The sequence below is a fragment of the Argopecten irradians genome, chromosome 8 (genome assembly GCF_041381155.1).
Source record: "Argopecten irradians isolate NY chromosome 8, Ai_NY, whole genome shotgun sequence".
NCBI classification, from domain to species: domain Eukaryota; kingdom Metazoa; phylum Mollusca; class Bivalvia; order Pectinida; family Pectinidae; genus Argopecten; species Argopecten irradians.
This window is the reverse complement of record NC_091141.1, coordinates 12,687,678-12,705,024: the sequence shown is the minus strand read 5'-3', so window position 1 is coordinate 12,705,024 and position 17,347 is coordinate 12,687,678. Positions and strand designations below refer to the sequence as shown.

Here is a 17,347-nt window from a genome sequence, read left to right as displayed (position 1 = left end):
GATTCCACCAAGGGACACATACGATATATCTTTAGGCATGCGCAATTCTAACAGGAAATGGCCCGTTGGCAGATTAATAACATTTCCATGTTTCTATTATTAGGGTTATAATATAGTAACATTTTTGTTTTCATATTTTCTCTAATTAGTTTCTTATCACAAAAGATAACGAAAAGAATGAGCGCACGAAATCGATGGTGTGAATGGAATTAGGCGAATTTTCTTTTTTATCTTATTTCATTTTTATTTTTTGGGGGGAATCTGAATTCATCACAAATTTTAAATTCAGATATTGATACCATAACAATAGGGCCGGGGGCTTTGAAGGTTATCTGACAACATCTCATATAATATTAATAAAAACACATACAGGATTTTTAATCATTAATAATCCCCTTTTGCAGCCCCACCCCTTTGTAATTGCCCTTACCCGATGATGTTCCACACTAAACAAGCGATCTGCATTTTGGTTGGAGTAGGGTTTTGAATCAAATGGTATAAGGCACGTTGCACGGCTGAGGACGACGAACGAAGCACGATGATTATAGATCATGCTGACCCTTCAATTCAGATGACCTAATAATCTCATGTATTATGATTAAAAAAAGTATCGTCCGATATAGTTAGATAATAAATAAAATATACTGATGATTATGATAACAAGACTAATATATTTCGATTTACAATTTTTTATAAACAAAAACATATAAATATTCATTTTGTATAATTTGATATTTCCTTTCTTTTCAAGTATGTTGAAAATACAATATCGACTGCACTAACAGGGAAATGCACTGATTCCACAAGCTGTAGGCGGTTTTCCTAGTGCTTTCATCGATCACTAAAACCAGACACGTCCTTAACTGAATGGTTACATTATATACAAAGCATGAAATCAACCCCTCATCTGCTCCATCAACACAAACAATGGAAATAACAATACACAACTTACATAGCCGACTCCAGATATAACTTGGAATCATAGACAATAGGTCATCATATATAAATCAGTTAGTGAAGGTATTTAAATAGAATCCTTTTCGCTGTGGCGTATGATCCCCGTAATCATTTGATTATTTACACAGAAACCTAAAATCAGGAAATTAATATTTCTCCGTATTCTTCGGAAAATAATTATACCATCATCGACAGCACGCCAAAATATGATTTTGTCACTGAAGCGTCCTGGGAGAAGATGAGATGTTTGATGTGTGATATTATTTCGTATGTTATCGATCTTGGTATGGAGAAAAGAGTCAGCTGACCAGTCTGGGGGACAATGCATAGCGGAAACCAACGCCAGATAATTGAAATTCAATATCTGATAGACGACTTACTACATTGTACAAAGATTGAACAAATGTTTGGTACAGGAGAAAACATTTCTTTAGACTAATCTATAATCATACAGCTTCAAACGTTACTTATCTAGGTCATACAGCAACTTAAACCAAAACGAAATCTCTGTGTAGATAGTCTCTAACGTGGCATTATCAAACTCTTTTATGAATATGTCTCCTTTGAAAACGCCCATGGTGTCGCCATTGGGCAATCAGTCCTTTTTGCAGTTGAGATGCATATTAAACGATGTATTTGTTTTGTTGTTTTTTTTATCAAACTCCATATATGACAAAATGACTTTTTCGGTCAATATCCACGAAGATGGTCAAAATATCATTTTCACGAACCTAAACCGGATCTAAAATTACAACGTACGCCTTTTGTTATAATATGATTCCATTGCGTTGGTCCAACATCATATTAACATCAAGAAAAGTGCATAATTGTTTAATATCATTAATACTGTACATTTAAGAAATGTTTACTGTTTAAGGCCATACTTTGGTGAATACATGATAAACTTAATGCAATGTATATAATGTAAGTGATATCGCTCAGTTAAACTTGTGTTGTCTGATGTTCTATGGAGTTGTGTACGTATGTTTTAAAACATTTGTTTGTGTTATGTAGTGGTTTGATGGTGTAATTGGCTTTAACTGACGTTGCTATGTTGTGTTTGAGATTGCTTTGTTCTTCGCTGGTGTAAGTCAGTGCATCGCTATTATAGGCTGATATGAAATAGGTATAATTTGATGATTTCATATTCTAGATTATTTTTTGCCGGTCGTTTCAAGTACAGTTAATTTTGATGTTACTGAAGATGTTTTTTTCCTGTGGAATGTTTAAGACGTTTCCTTTTTATCATACTAATCAAGTTCCATTCAGTTTCACATATTTGCTGTATTTCAGCCAGTAACCGTTCAAACAAGTTTTCACTTTCTCGCCACATATTTAGCAGTTATTACTGCTAAAATTTTGTTTTGCATTTGGCTGTTGTTTACTAATTACTGTCGATGTTCAGTGCTAAGCTGTCAACTGCTATTTTGTTGCCGTTGCTTATATCTTTGGCAGTTAGTGATTGTGCCACATTTACGTTACTTAATTAATGTGTCTTGTTTGTCTGTTAAAGATAACTGTTGATACATGTAGCTGTCATTTTAAAGTTGCTTGCTGCTATTTTGATGTCGTATGCCGTTGCAGTAGTAGTGCTTTTACCGTTTACCGATCTAGTCTCATTAACGCTTTCTGTTGATGCTTGTCTATCTGTTGTGGTTTGTTTACCTGTTGAGTCTTGTCTATCTGTTGAGGTTTGTTTACCTGTTGAGTCTTGTCTACCTGTTGAGGTTTGTTTACCTGTTGAGTCTTGTCTACCTGTTGAGTCTTGTCTACCTGTTGAGGCTTGTCTATCTGTTGAGCCTTGTCTACCTGTTGAGGTTTGTTTACCTGTTGAGTCTTGTCTACCTGTTGAGTCTTGTCTACCTGTTGAGGCTTGTCTATCTGTTGAGCCTTGTCTACCTGTTGAGGTTTGTTTACCTGTTGAGTCTTGTCTACCTGTTGAGGTTTGTTTACCTGTTGAGTCTTGTCTACCTGTTGAGTCTTGTCTACCTGTTGAGTCTTGTTTACCTGTTGAGTCTTGTCTACCTGTTGAGTCTTGTCTACCTGTTGAGGCTTGTCTATCTGTTGAGTCTTGTCTACCTGTTGAGGTTTGTTTACCTGTTGAGTCTTGTCTACCTGTTGAGTCTTGTCTACCTGTTGAGTCTTGTCTACCTGTTGAGTCTTGTCTACCTGTTGAGGCTTGTCTATCTGTTGAGCCTTGTCTACCTGTTGTGGTTTGTTTACCTGTTGAGTCTTGTCTACCTGTTGAGGTTTGTTTACCTGTTGAGTCTTGTCTACCTGTTGAGTCTTGTCTACCTGTTGAGTCTTGTCTACCTGTTGAGTCTTGTCTACTACCTGTTGAGGTTTGTTTACCTGTTGAGGTTTGTTTACCTGTTGAGTCTTGTCTACCTGTTGAGGTTTGTTTACCTGTTGAGGTTTGTTTACCTGTTGAGTCTTGTTTACCTGTTGAGGTTTGTTTACCTGTTGAGTCTTGTCTACCTGTTGAGGTTTGTTTACCTGTTGAGGCATCCGGAAAAAGATGTAGATTTTGATGCTAATGAACTTTTGGATGTAATTAAAGGTTTTCCCAGAGGCAAGTCTGCTGGTGTTGATATGCTGTTTAACTAATACTTTATTGAATATAAGGAAATATTTTCAATGGTGTTGTTAAGGTTATTTAACAATATGTTACAAATAGGTTATTTCCCCGAGTCATGGGCTCAGGGCGTTATCATTCCCTTGCACAAGAAGGGTGATAGAAATAATGTGAATAATTATAGGGGGATTACATTTATAAGCCATTTAGCAAAAATGTTTACATCGTTGTTAAAATGGAGTACACGTGGAAATATTATATTCGCTGCTCAGTTCGTTTTTAAGCCTGGTTTTGGTACCAGGGACGCTATTTTCGCGTTACACAGTTTAATTATTAATTTTATAGAACAAAATAAGAAACTTTACTGTGCTTTTATTGATTATAGTAAGGCTTTTGATAGTGTAACGCACCACAATTGATAGTATAAACTTTGTAGTAGTGGTGATAGAGGTAGACTGCTTAATGTAATTAAATCAATTTATGATAATGTTCGCTCATGTATGAAATTGGATGGTAAATTATCTGCTATGTTCGATATACATGTCGGTTTATTACAAGGGGAATCGTTATCTCCGATACTTTTTTCATTATTTATTAATGATATGGAAAGTGATTTTTTAAATTCTAATTGTCCAAGTTATGCTCATGTATGCAGACGACACAGTTTTATTCTCGGAAGATGCTACCGATCTCCAGTATATGCTTGATTGTTAATATGGATAAAACTAAAATTGTTGCATTTAGGAAAAGGAAAAGAATGTCGCTTTCTGAAAATTGGACGTTTAAAGGTAAACCTATCGAAATTATTGATAAGTTTTGTTATCTTGGGCTGATTTTTAACTATAATGGGAAATTTACTGTGACACAAGATATATTGGCATCACAAGGAAGGAAAGCATATTATAACTTGAAAAGGAAAAGGAAAGATTTCGCCCTTAATACTGAGACAAAAAATTCATTATTTGATACATATGTTGCATGTATATTGAATTACGGAAGTGAAGTTTGGGGAATAATGTATCGCCGCAAATTGAAAAAAATCCATCTTCTTTTTCTTGAAGATCTTTTAAACATTAAGCGAACGGTCAATACTTCCATGGTGTATTTTGAAACTGGGAGATATTCTTTGTATGTACAACGTAAAATATCCATAATGAGATATTGGTTGAAAATTCTAAATACTAGTAACTGTATTTTAAAATCATGTTACGATGCATTAGTTGAGTTGAATGTAAGAAAAGCTAATTGCAAAGTTAATTGGGTTCATCATGTTAAACATGAACTTTGTAATTTGGGTTTTAGTTATGTTTGGACTAGGCAATATGTACTAAATGAAAATAATTTTTTGCAATTGTATGCTCAACGTGTCCATGGTGTATTCATTCAAGAATTACGCAGTACCTTTGATGTTTCTTCCAAATGTTATTTATATAAGCATATCGCTGATACCTTTTGTATCCAGTATTATTTATCTAAGTCAATTAACCCTAGATTTAAAAAATTATTAAGTAAATTCCGGATGCAAGGACACAGTCTTAATATAGAATCTAGGCGCTATAGTAACATTCCCAGGAGTCAGAGAGTGTGTACAGTTTGTGATAAGAATGATGTTGAGGACGAGGTTTTATTTTACTTTGTCCTGCATATTCTGATTTAAGAAGGACTTATATCAAGCAGTATCATTACCGACATCCGAGTGTTTACATGCTTATAGAATTGTTTTCATGTACAAGTGTAAAAAATTTAAATAAATTAAGTAAATATTTACTTCATGCTTCGGAAATATGGAAAAATCTCATCTCTGTGTAACGTTATAACGAATGTTGACTTAACTGTACATTTATTTAACACTTAGCTATTTAAAGATGCTCCACCGCCGACAGAGCATAAATGATATTCATTACTTGAACAATAATTGGTGTTTGATCATGTATATATATGTCTAATTAACACACAAAATAATATAAAATAAATTATTTCGCATTTGGTGCATGCGCAATCAGTACTTCCTACCATAAAGGATAAAGTGACACGAATTTTTTTCGGGATGAAATTAATTATTTTTCACATTTTTAGCTTGAGGTAAAATTAGAAGCTCAAACTTTTCAATGGTGGTAATGGTGTAAAGTAAGTAACTTTTGTAATTGAAGAAAAATACTAAATCGTCTGCTCCTATTTTTAATAGTGAAAAATACCATTTGTCAGCGGTGGAGCATCTTCAATATGTCAAGACAAAATATTCCGTCTTTTGTTTACTTTGATATGCTGTCTCTCCATTTGCCCACTTTTTATAATCTGATAATTAGCAGTATGTTGTGACAAGGATTATAGTCTATTTCAGAGAAGTTAACCTCGATTTACCTGTGTTTTACCTGTGAATTTCACCTGTGATACGCACTGTCCTGATTCCATAAGGTATCATTTATGTATAACATGTATGTAGTAGGGTCATATTTTATGTGAATTTATGTAATAAATAAAAGTGGTATAAAAGTGTATTTGAAGGATGTTTCAATATTTGCAAATATATAATTTGCAGTGAATAATAATATTAGTATGTATCTATACCGTGCCGTGTTTTACTCGCGTGCGTAATATATCGTATATATTCGCGAGCGCTGCGTTTGTCTATATGTGTATGTACGTATATGTTTGTGTACCCGTTAGTAGTGTTCACTGACGGACTTTTATGACGGACAGGACATGTGACTGTTACGGACATCGACGAAGTTGTTTGATTGGTCAGTGTGGTCAGTTTAACGTATTTGATATATATCTCTTTGTATTTCGGGAGATTTGAATTTCGTCCCTCTGCTTGGTTGGACGTTTCTTTTGCTCGGTTGAGAAATTCATTCATTTGGGTAAGTCTTGCTTTTCGGTTGTTCTATTATTTGTTCTTTATCTTGGTTAATACATTATTCTATTCTCCCAGTATGAAAATGGTTTGAATGTGATTATTATAATTTAGATATTTTTAAAATATGAAATATATACGGATAAACATGTATTGTATACATGTGATCCGATTATTGTAATTGTAAAGTGTGTAAAATGTCTAAGTTATATATTTCTGAAATTAAGTAAGAATTGTGTGTTCTTTTATATTGTAGTTCAATATGTTGTGATTGCATGGTCGTACTCATGACGTACGGAGCTAGTATACTTTGTAGTGTATACATCAATTACATTGATACACCATACGTGTTGTAAGTGTGTGTTTTTACTTTCATATATCATATCTATTTTTCAATAATACGTTTTCGGTATTGTGTGAAATGTAAAGTTTGTCTTTGAAAGTTATTCGCGTGATGCGGTGTTGAATGAATGATATGTTCTTTGAGAGTTGAATATTCTAATTGTGTTTTATTATATTTACAGAATGTTTTTAAAATGGAATAAGCATACATCATAAAGGAATCTGAACCCAGCGGGTTTGTCATTTATTAAACAAATTCCACCCGCTACATGTACAGGTATGAAAATTATACCACATGGAAAACTCTTTTAATTTTTACTTTTTTTTTGTAATATCAGTTATGTTCTTGATTTTTTTTTATATCAATAGAACACATAAAACGTAAAATCAATATTTGCTCCTAACTTTAAAACTTCAAAATTCCTTTCTCTCTTTTTGACAAACATATATACATGTACATATAAAGTTTAAAACACATAAATGATAACTATAGTTGCTAGTTGTAGTTCAATCAAAATGTACTTTCTTGGATATCGAGCTACATGTATTTAGGTACATACACGTAAAAACATTATTGGCATTTATAACAAAATATTAATATCTCTCTATTTCCCCACCTTTGATAAACTAGAGGTAGCTCAGGTAAACGAACACAGGTAAGCACAGGTAAAAATTATTATGGAACTGACTATAATTGGTTTTCTATTGTTCTCCTATACCAACACTTTTCTTTGTTCTCTAAAAAGTGGGCAAATGGAGAACACCGTCATGCCTGCCTGGGAAAATAGTTTTTGTGACAGTGTCTTGCCGAGTTTGACCCAACAAACGGAAGCTTAGGAGGACAGATATCAGACGAAATAAGTCATACGCATTGGTCTTTATTGTACAGGCTACTGACGAGATAAAATTACATACAGACGTAATGTCCAATTATCTCGTGTATTTTATTCATTTTCCAATAAACATTTTTTTTTCAATAAAAACATATCACAGACTTGTATATTTAAGACAATCTTAATTTATTTAATATCAATTTGTTTACGACATTTATAATACTAAACTCTAAACTGACAAATTTCCGGCCAAAGTGACGTCGTTAACAACTGTGCAGTATGCGGTTCTTTAATTAACAGCACCGAGGTGATCACTATTGCCCTGACATCATGTGTACTTGGTTACCCTATGTTTTGGTATTAATTATAATTACATATACACTCTGATTCTTTTTGGACTAGTTGAAAAAACTCATGTTTGTCATTATACTTGCATTTGAAGTGATGGTTCAGTAGATTTTAATTTCATTTAAAATCATCTGTTCTATGACGTCCATAATGAGACATTCTAGATTGCTAACGCCTTAGTGACGTTAATCACAAAATACTGCACTTTAATTAATATTGATCTTTATTATTTTTAACATTTGCTTTTGAATTGGCACCATGAACATATTCATCACAATATTTAACTTGTCATTGTTACTAAACGCCAAGGTAATGCAATGTTACTGCTTCAAATAACACATGACATTATTGTACTTCAAATTCCATACCCAATGGCAGTCGACAATGTGTTATAAAAACATTGTATTTAAAAAAATCTTTTCCATAAAAATACACTTCAGAGAGTACCGAGATTGCAATTATTTGTGATTCTATTTTTTGCAATGCATTGTGTAGTTCGTAATACATTTATTTTTACATAATCGCATACAAAAGTAACAGGCTTTCGTATATTACATTTTTTACCATAATTGTAAAGGTCTTATAAAGTATTTTGTATTTACAGTCGAAATGATAATGAACGCAATACGACATGTAGAAATATATATGTCATTTATGTCACATATATCTCTAATTTTCTATTATTCTCACTAGCTAATAAGGGTCGCATAAGGTTCGATATACAGATTATTGTCTCAGTGTTCCTATTTTAGAAACACCGAGTTAATGTCCCTTTTGTGAACTTCATTGCCCCTACGTTGAGTTTTTCAGGGTGGCGATCCATGGCCGTCGTTTTTCTTGTAATTAATCGGAGTATACTTCTGACTTTTATCAATTCAGGACCTTTGATTCGGTTCATATGGTGTTATACCGCCCTGGTAGAATTTGAAGAATGATTATTTCTACCATGACGGTATTAAACCATATGAACCTCAACAAAGGTCCATAATTGATAAATATAGGCTCTATTCATATTTCATATGAGATTAAGTGACACGAGTCTATATAGGTTTTATTTAAAACACAAAATTTCGAGACGACTATCATAAAATCACAAATATAAAGAACACAGATTTAAGATGCTTTTTAAAACTTAAAACTTTGAGACAAATTTTATGAAATCAAATGATTACAAATTAAATATGCTTTTATCACATAACTATATTCTACATGCCGAAGAATTATACCCAAGCCAACGCAATGCGCTCCAGGGTAGATTAAACTTGTGAAATGTGCAGTCAATTTATTACAGTCAATGGATACCAGTCGGATTATGTGATAAATATGATCTCTGAGAGTTTTCATGTTAATCCCTTGTTATTATGGCTTCTTTAACATCATTTTTGTTGTCCTCAACTGAATTTTTATATCTTGACCATAAAATCCTTCCCAATAAACCATGAACTTCTCATTGGAAGATTCGTACAGGCCATTCAGATTTGCTTTTGTACACCTCTTGTGCCACCACGAGGAAAGTCGTACCTCGGCACAACTGATTCGTTCGTAAATGTCGTTCGATCTGTCCCGAGTGGAAAACATGTAACCGCTATTCCATTCCATCGCATTACCTGTCACGAAAAGTATAATTAGGATGAAAAGCATAAATAACAATAAATATAAACAGAACTTAATGTTCTCTGCATAGCTAATGTACGGTAACAGAACTTGGAAGTATAAAGTAAATGCAACATAAGCTAAAATGAAAACATTAAAGTACTTGTCAGTGATGCATAAGATCTTCCATGTTAACTTTTTGGAGGCAACTACACGAATAGCAATGTAAGCGATGAGAACAAGTGTATACCATAAGTTTATAATATTTTTATTTAGAATTTTCTTTAGTAGTGTGGTTGATTCAATATTATGGATTTCATCAGCTGTCTTATTCATTTCATTAAGCGTTGTTGGAAAGAAACTTTCGAAATAGCTTACTGTGCGACGAAGGGAGGATCAAATAATGTGTTTGTGCGAAGGGAATAACTATAGAGTGTCTCATCATGTATAACAGTTTCAATAATATCTCATAGATAAACCGGTGTTTCGTCGTTCATTATTCGATACATTAAAATGAGTTTATATTTATATCTTTGTATTCTTATGTTTCCCACCCTTTTTATTTGTATAATTTATCATGAGATGTGCCTTTACTTAAGCCTGTTATTAATCTTGCAGCCTCTAGTTGTATTGATGCTAATAGATATTTTGGAACTCGTGTACAATTATCCCAAGCAATATCTGCATATTCAATTACTGGTCTAATATAATATGTATCTACAGTATTTAGTGATTTCCTATCAATTTTGTTCTTAATCAATCTTGATATATTTAGTCTTTAAAAAGATTTCTCATGTACATTAGAAATATGTAGATTTCATTTAGCATCATCACTAAGTGTAAAACCAAGGTGTGTATGTGTTTTGGTTTCAGTAATTGGATTATTATGAAAATGATTTTTCACAATTTTTCTGGAAAATATTACAGACGATGTTTTAGCAGGGTTAAATTTTATGTCCCATTTTGTGGACCATGCTTTCATATTATTGAGATCATCTGACAGATTTAGGGCTAATTCTTGGGGATTATTATCACATATACCATATAAGGAAGTATCATCGGCAAATAGCTTTATTTTGTTTGAGACACAATCGACAATATCATTAATAAGAATTAAGAACAGTAGCGGTCCGAGGACAGAGCCTTGAGGAACTCTAGCTTGGACCGGATTAAAAGTTGAGGAGTACCCTCCGGTAGTAACTCTTTGCTTTCTTGATGATAAAAATATTGAACCAATTTAAAAGATTACCAATAACTCCATATGATTGCAACCTGTAAAGCAGATCATTTCAAACTCTGTCAAGTGTGTCACAGAACATGTATCTTATTTCCTTATTTTGATCTATGCAAGTAACTATGTTATGGTAAATGGACAATAATCGATTTACAATTGAGTCTTTGGGAGTAAAACCTGATTGGTGTTTGGTTATAATTTTATGCGTTGAGAGGTGGCTATAAGGATTCTTCAATGAGAGAATATTCGCGATGTGTTATTATAGTGATCGTATTTACCAATCTATTCCATGGTTCATTTTTAAATGTGTGGATCACAATGCACCCTGGGATAGATTGCGTAATTACATTGAAAACCCGCTTAATGATATGTTCGCATAATGCGGAAATTCAGTGAAAGCAAAATAAACAAATGTTTCCAAACGCGAATGATTCCACTTTCAAACAAACTTTGGAGCTTGATGTTGAAAAACGACAATAACTTAAGAAGTTACCAATAAAAATGATTGAAAACATCCATTTGAATCGATTCAGCGGTTTTTGCGCAACATAGGACAAATTCATCTATTCATCACAGTTATTTTTCCTTTTCTTGATTTTAAAAAAATATTTTTTCCATGTTTTTTGTACTTACAGGCCTATCATATCATTCAACTGTGATTTTAGTTCGAAATGGAAACACAATGCTTCTTTAATATTTCTAACTTATAAAACAACGCTTTAGGCTGATGGAATCGTAAAATCTACTCTAAAGGTTTCTCTCTCTGATCATAATCCTGCTATAAGAGGTGCGTTCTATATCAATGAAGCGCGCATATGACATCGGAACCTCTAAAAATAACGCGCTTTCACAATAATAGATATTATATAAAAAGGCCAAAGAAAATGAAAATTATAAGCTCTCTGTAATTTGAAGCAATATTGTACTGATTTGTGGGATCATTTGAGAGCAAAAAATAATGAGCAACTAACAACTACTCTTCCCATGTCACATACTTACTGACATTTCCGCTGAAACCGGTCACGAATAGTCTATATTGATCCGTCTCATTAGAAACCTGGAACTGTGAGTACTCAGCGTAGCCAAAAGTCCCATTTAAGGAGTGTATCTGTATACGTAATACACACGGTGTCTCGGTCAGGACAGAGAGCTGGTCGTTCCCTGATAAGTACATCAATACAGAGGATGGTAAGTAGAGAATGGCAGGCAGGATAGATAAGTTATGTTTCCTTACAAACTCTTTATTTAAAAAGTTGAGAAGTGGTTTATCTTTCGTCGTTTTCCCTTTTTGGCCAAAAACAACGAAGACACGTCCCTAAAAATGACATGTTTATGGGGATATGCATGAATGAATATTACGAACAGACCACACATAAAGCTTGAATTTTACAATGTCAACATATGAACATATAAACATGCACTGTGGACATATCTCCCTATGACATCGTAAAATTTTGTTCTCCAAGAAAATGAATGATTTCACAGTAATTGAAAGCAAAACTGTAATTGCTTCTTAATAGACTTGTTAATAGAGGATAAAGAATATTTGAATTCGGCAAGATACATGTGTGCTTCATGATCGTCGTACGAATACAAATAAACAGTGGCCCGTTTGTTTTAAAACGTGACTAGGCTTTATAAAAAAGAAAAGAAAACAAATGATTAAACGTATTATTTTTTTTTAATTTTTAATTTTACGATATTGTATTTTTGTGAAATGTGATTATTTGTATGAAATAGCGGCAAAATAAAATATTTATAGTTTAGTTATCAAAGGTAAACCAAACTCACCTAACCAGAAGTTACCATGGAGATCACCAAACCCAGACTTGAACTCATCCCAATTCCTGTAGAAGTCAACTTCCTTACTTTGACGGTTTTGGATTACCTGTGGTATATAACGCCAAACTATGTAATTACTTGTTCGTTATTATCAATAATATTTAATCAAATTTGAGCTGCGGTGTGTTTCTGTAGACGTCAATATCTTTGTTCTGACGGTGCTGATGCCGTGAAGTTAAAGTTAATTGGTAATGAACAGTAGTCGGACATGATACAATTATCATTGGTGTAATTATATATAGTTAAGCGCACCAAAATGATCAATAAGTATGTGATTTCCTTGTGAACGATACATTTTAGAGGCAAACTGAACTATTTAGTCTTTAAGTTAATACTTTTGAAAAAAACAAGATGTTTCATTGCTATTACTCTTTTGTTTTCTTTAATCCTCTCCTATACATTACCTATTATCTAACAATCAATACTATCGTTAAAATATCAAAATAAACTTTTTAAAGAGCTGAAGTTATACTTACCACTGAAGGACTCCTTTATAGACGATGAAGTACAAATATATGTAAAATCAAACTGCCCATGAAAGACCATGTGCACTATGACCCAAATGTATGCAATACTTACTCTCTTGAAATACCATCTGATAAAATGATATTTAATTTCAAGTCTTATGTCCGTTATGGTACAAACGTGTGACATACATTCACGTATATTATAATATTACGACATTATGGCAGCTACAATCCTCTTGAACAAAGATTGTGAGTTACATTTGTATTAGAATCCTTACCCATCGAACGAACATTTTGTTCATCAGTTGACAGTTCGGAAATGGGCTACCTGGAGCAGGTACTGAACATTACTGGTTATAGAAACCTAGAAGCAGGGAAAAGGACACCACATCCATCCAACAACAGACAACGCCCAGTCAATGGTCACATCATCATCCCCTATCCGAGAGGGATGTTAGGGCTATAACCAGAAATATCAGGAGACTGCATTGTATGGTACACACCAAACCGACTAATGCCATCTGCTAGTGGCTCAGAAGGACAAAACTAAGACTTAAGTCAGGATCAATCCATCACAGTGTACAGACTGTTAACCTACATAATGTTACGTAGGTGACACAAAGATAATCTGAAGAAAAGAGTATCGGAATACCGTGAAGAATCGTCGTCGTTGGGAACACACATGAACCAGCGTCCCTTCTCCGACACATATCAAAGTTCTTTAACAGGATCAGGATGTCATCCACATCTCGGCATCCAGACCTGCAGGGGACGTTACCGCCTACCAACAGTCTATGCCAGCCTGATTCAGTCACATGACTAAAGTTTAATCCCAGTGTCAAGTCGCTAAATCTCACTCCAGATTAGTCTGTATCTCCTAAATGACCAAAGTTAGGACTGAATAAGGCAACCAGGGTCCACTTGTTTAAAAGGTGATTAGCTTAATCACAGTTTAACAACAAATTTCACATTAAGATAAAATAATTTCTGGTATTACTAACTTTACCATATTTTACAAGATTCGTACGAACTCGTTATCTACTTACTATAGTAATTACATAATCACAAAATTCGATACAAAAGGGAAACCAAATGTCACTGATCACTGATGAAGCTAATCAACTTTATAACACCTGGGCTCAGGTGGTTGCTGAAACTTACCAGTGCGTAGAGTTTATGTACTTAATCAATACTTACCTTTCAAGAATCACATTACATATTATGATAAAATGTAAGGCTTACTGTCCAAGGACCATCTCCAGTATCCATATCACAGAAGACATCAAAGGATTTCCCAGGTACAGGTGTGATACGGTATACTCCAGACGTGTTCGTGGGGTCAAGGTCATCACACAATCTCACATTTAAATCTAAACGTTATAAATAGGATTTTATAATTATAACCCTGCATTTCATTTCAAATATTGATTCTGTTACGAAGTCTTTTAGATCTTTATATATTTGATGTAATCGTCCATCAATTTAATGGATTTTATTATTCAGCGGTCAATCTAATACGATGCTACGTCACTACAAACTGATCAATTAAAGTAATTCACTAATTTCCTTTCTAAATTTTCCCAATTCAGCAAAGCATTTGATAATACGAGGCATTATGCTTGTGAATTGAATAGTTCAAATACCGTTGAACGATATAATTGTAAACATGAAACAAAAATGAGACGAGATAGCATAAACCGTTTTAACAATTAAATAGGAAATATGTTTATAAAACTATTGTAAAGAAAGTGTTTAAAAATAGGCACCGAGAGAGTAAAAAATGTATTTTGGAAACTAAGTTTTGGTATTTTTTCAATTGTTTTCCCACATTAAAGGCTAAGTACATTTTAATCTTACTTGTTACGATCATTTCGTTCGATTGATAAAGGTGTCCTTTACCTTCCCATCAACATTACAAACGTAACGTCATCGTTTGAGACGTTGCCTTTGACTCGTTCATAACCTTACCTTTTTCGATTGAAAAGTTCGGGGTCAGTTATTGCTTATTGAAGACATTTTCAAAATTGTACAGATGGTCACCTACTTCTAATAGTGTTATTATCAGAAAAATAAATTTGCTAAAACTTTATTTTGATATCTCTTGCATACTATGGAGTTACCTCTCTTACAGGTAGGTATCTATTTGACGCCATTATGTTGTGAGCGAAATATCCGTCGTTTTCTATAAAACGCATAACGTTTCGCTTGCAAAACAAGACGTCACAATGAATACTTACCTGCAAGGAGAGCTAACTCTGCTATATTCAAATACATGATAAAAGGGTAACATAGTTACATGATTCAGGCGGTTTTGCTGTTGTGCGCTCTGTAAATGACGTCACATTTCCTGGTATGACGTAGAGGCGATCCGCCTTGTCCACGTCTGTAGACTGATGAATGGTATTTAGTACATGACATTGGTGTGATAGCTCGTCATATATCGCCAGTGACCGATTATACGTCATGGTGATCATTACACACTCAATGGACGACAAGGTCAAAGTCTTCCGAATGGTATTGGTTTCGGATTGTACACGTGTGATGTTTTTGACTGTTTCTGTATCCCATATTTGTTCGGCCATTTCTAATGTACCGACGATTTTACACACTGAAATAAATGATACATAAATAGGAAAATTGTAAATATTTCTATAAATTCCTCATTTTTATAAATGAATTCCTAATTTTCTCCTACCTCAAAATTCAACAATAATGCGTTTTCTAAAATGTAGTTGAAAATATATTGTAACTACAAAACTCAACTTTTTATATGAAAGAGACTAGAACACTAAATGTCATGTTATTTAAAATAAGAATAAAAAATAATAAAAAAGTAAGACAATATAAAGTATTATTATGAAATAGGTACCTGTTAAGAACACTGTGAAAAACAAAGTGACAATCAACCATGTCATTTCTTCTGATCTCCACAACAAAACCGGTTTTGCTCCACCCATGTTTTTCTGAAGTCTTCAACGCAAAGTGTACACAAGATGTAAATCAGATAGCTAGCATTTGATATTATTGTCAACAATTCCTATATACTCAAATTATTTTATATATCTAATTTAGTCACCGATATTCGACCCATTTAAGTCATGCTACAATAGTGTACAACTATAGCATCACTTGGGTATTTAGCTCGACCCCATTTTTAAACAGGAGAGACCATATCTGAGCTCGAACCCGGGACCTCCGAACACCAATCGGATTGTCTACCGATTGAGATATCCATTCCAATCCCGCTACTATGATGATAGACATATACATGTATTTATTCCATAACTATGCGTGTTTCACAACGTAAAACCCATGTGATAGATTCAATAGCAGTTGGTTATCGTTTATGTTTGTAAACACCTACGGCGCCTCTGATTGGTCAATGCCAAGATCTCTTGATTCCGAGTGGCTCTCAACTTCTTGCTACTTTTCATAGCGCATTTTCGTTTAAATTGCATTGTTTTTACTGTTTAACAGGTAGTTGCTTATTCAAAGTATTGAACAATAGAATTTTGGCTCTCCTCTATTTAGGCACTATATTTTATGGCGGGAAGTTATCACTACTTATTGTATGGCGGTAAGTTTTCTTGAATGAAGACGAGAAAATGGTCACCACGATATAAATAAAGAGTTAAGCCATAGGATAATTAGGTTCCACAACGCGTGACTATTGAATATCATGTTTATCTAAACTCTTGTTAGTTGATTTTCAAAAGATACTCGCTAAAGCTCGTTTCTTTTCAAAATTTGAAAATTAAGTAACTGAAGTTTGATAAACATGATAAACAACAGTCACTTGTTGGGGAACCTTTATCTATACATGTATACTCACTATGTATTACCTTGGAGATAACACATATTGAGACAATATGCAATTATGGCCCTCCGTGGAGGGATATATCTAGGCCCGAGAGTAAATAACTCTTTCCAGGGAGACAATTCTAGATGTATCTTGACACATAAGGACATACTTTTAATCATAGAAAACAAAATTAAAAGAAAAAAAGAACTCGTAAAGACATTTGCTAACAACAACATTGCCAAATTCGTCAGGCTGCAAACAAAAAAGCAACATCGTTGCCATTGTTGGTTGACGTTGTAGGTGACGTCCACTTCAGGTTACTGCCACTTCTGCGGAGATTCCAAGGGGTTATTTCCCTCAGTGGTTATTTCCCTAGGTTTTTTCCCTCAGGGATTATTTCCCTTCCAAATACGGTGAAATTTATTATTGAATGTCAAGTTATCAAGTTTAATCCAATCAGAACATTCTTAATGAAAGTGAGGTATAATAATACCTGTTAT

General features: G+C 33.7%; 2 protein-coding genes across 2 annotated transcripts; both read right to left on the bottom strand.

Moving 5' to 3' along the window:
* Window positions 1-2,559: 2,559 nt before the first annotated feature.
* Window positions 2,560-3,465, bottom strand: LOC138329004 (110 kDa antigen-like). The gene has a single exon (XM_069275704.1). The coding sequence runs from the start codon at window positions 3,463-3,465 to the stop codon at window positions 2,560-2,562; it is 906 nt and encodes a 301-aa protein (XP_069131805.1).
* A 5,662-nt stretch (window positions 3,466-9,127) lies between these two features.
* Window positions 9,128-16,479, bottom strand: LOC138329001 (microfibril-associated glycoprotein 4-like). The gene is made up of 6 exons (XM_069275701.1): window positions 16,410-16,479; window positions 15,342-15,653; window positions 14,288-14,415; window positions 12,528-12,624; window positions 11,736-11,897; window positions 9,128-9,516 (listed from the first exon to the last, which is right to left on the bottom strand). The coding sequence occupies exons 1-6, from the start codon at window positions 16,477-16,479 to the stop codon at window positions 9,269-9,271; spliced, it is 1,017 nt and encodes a 338-aa protein (XP_069131802.1). The 3' UTR covers window positions 9,128-9,268.
* Between the last annotated feature and the right edge of the window lie 868 nt (window positions 16,480-17,347).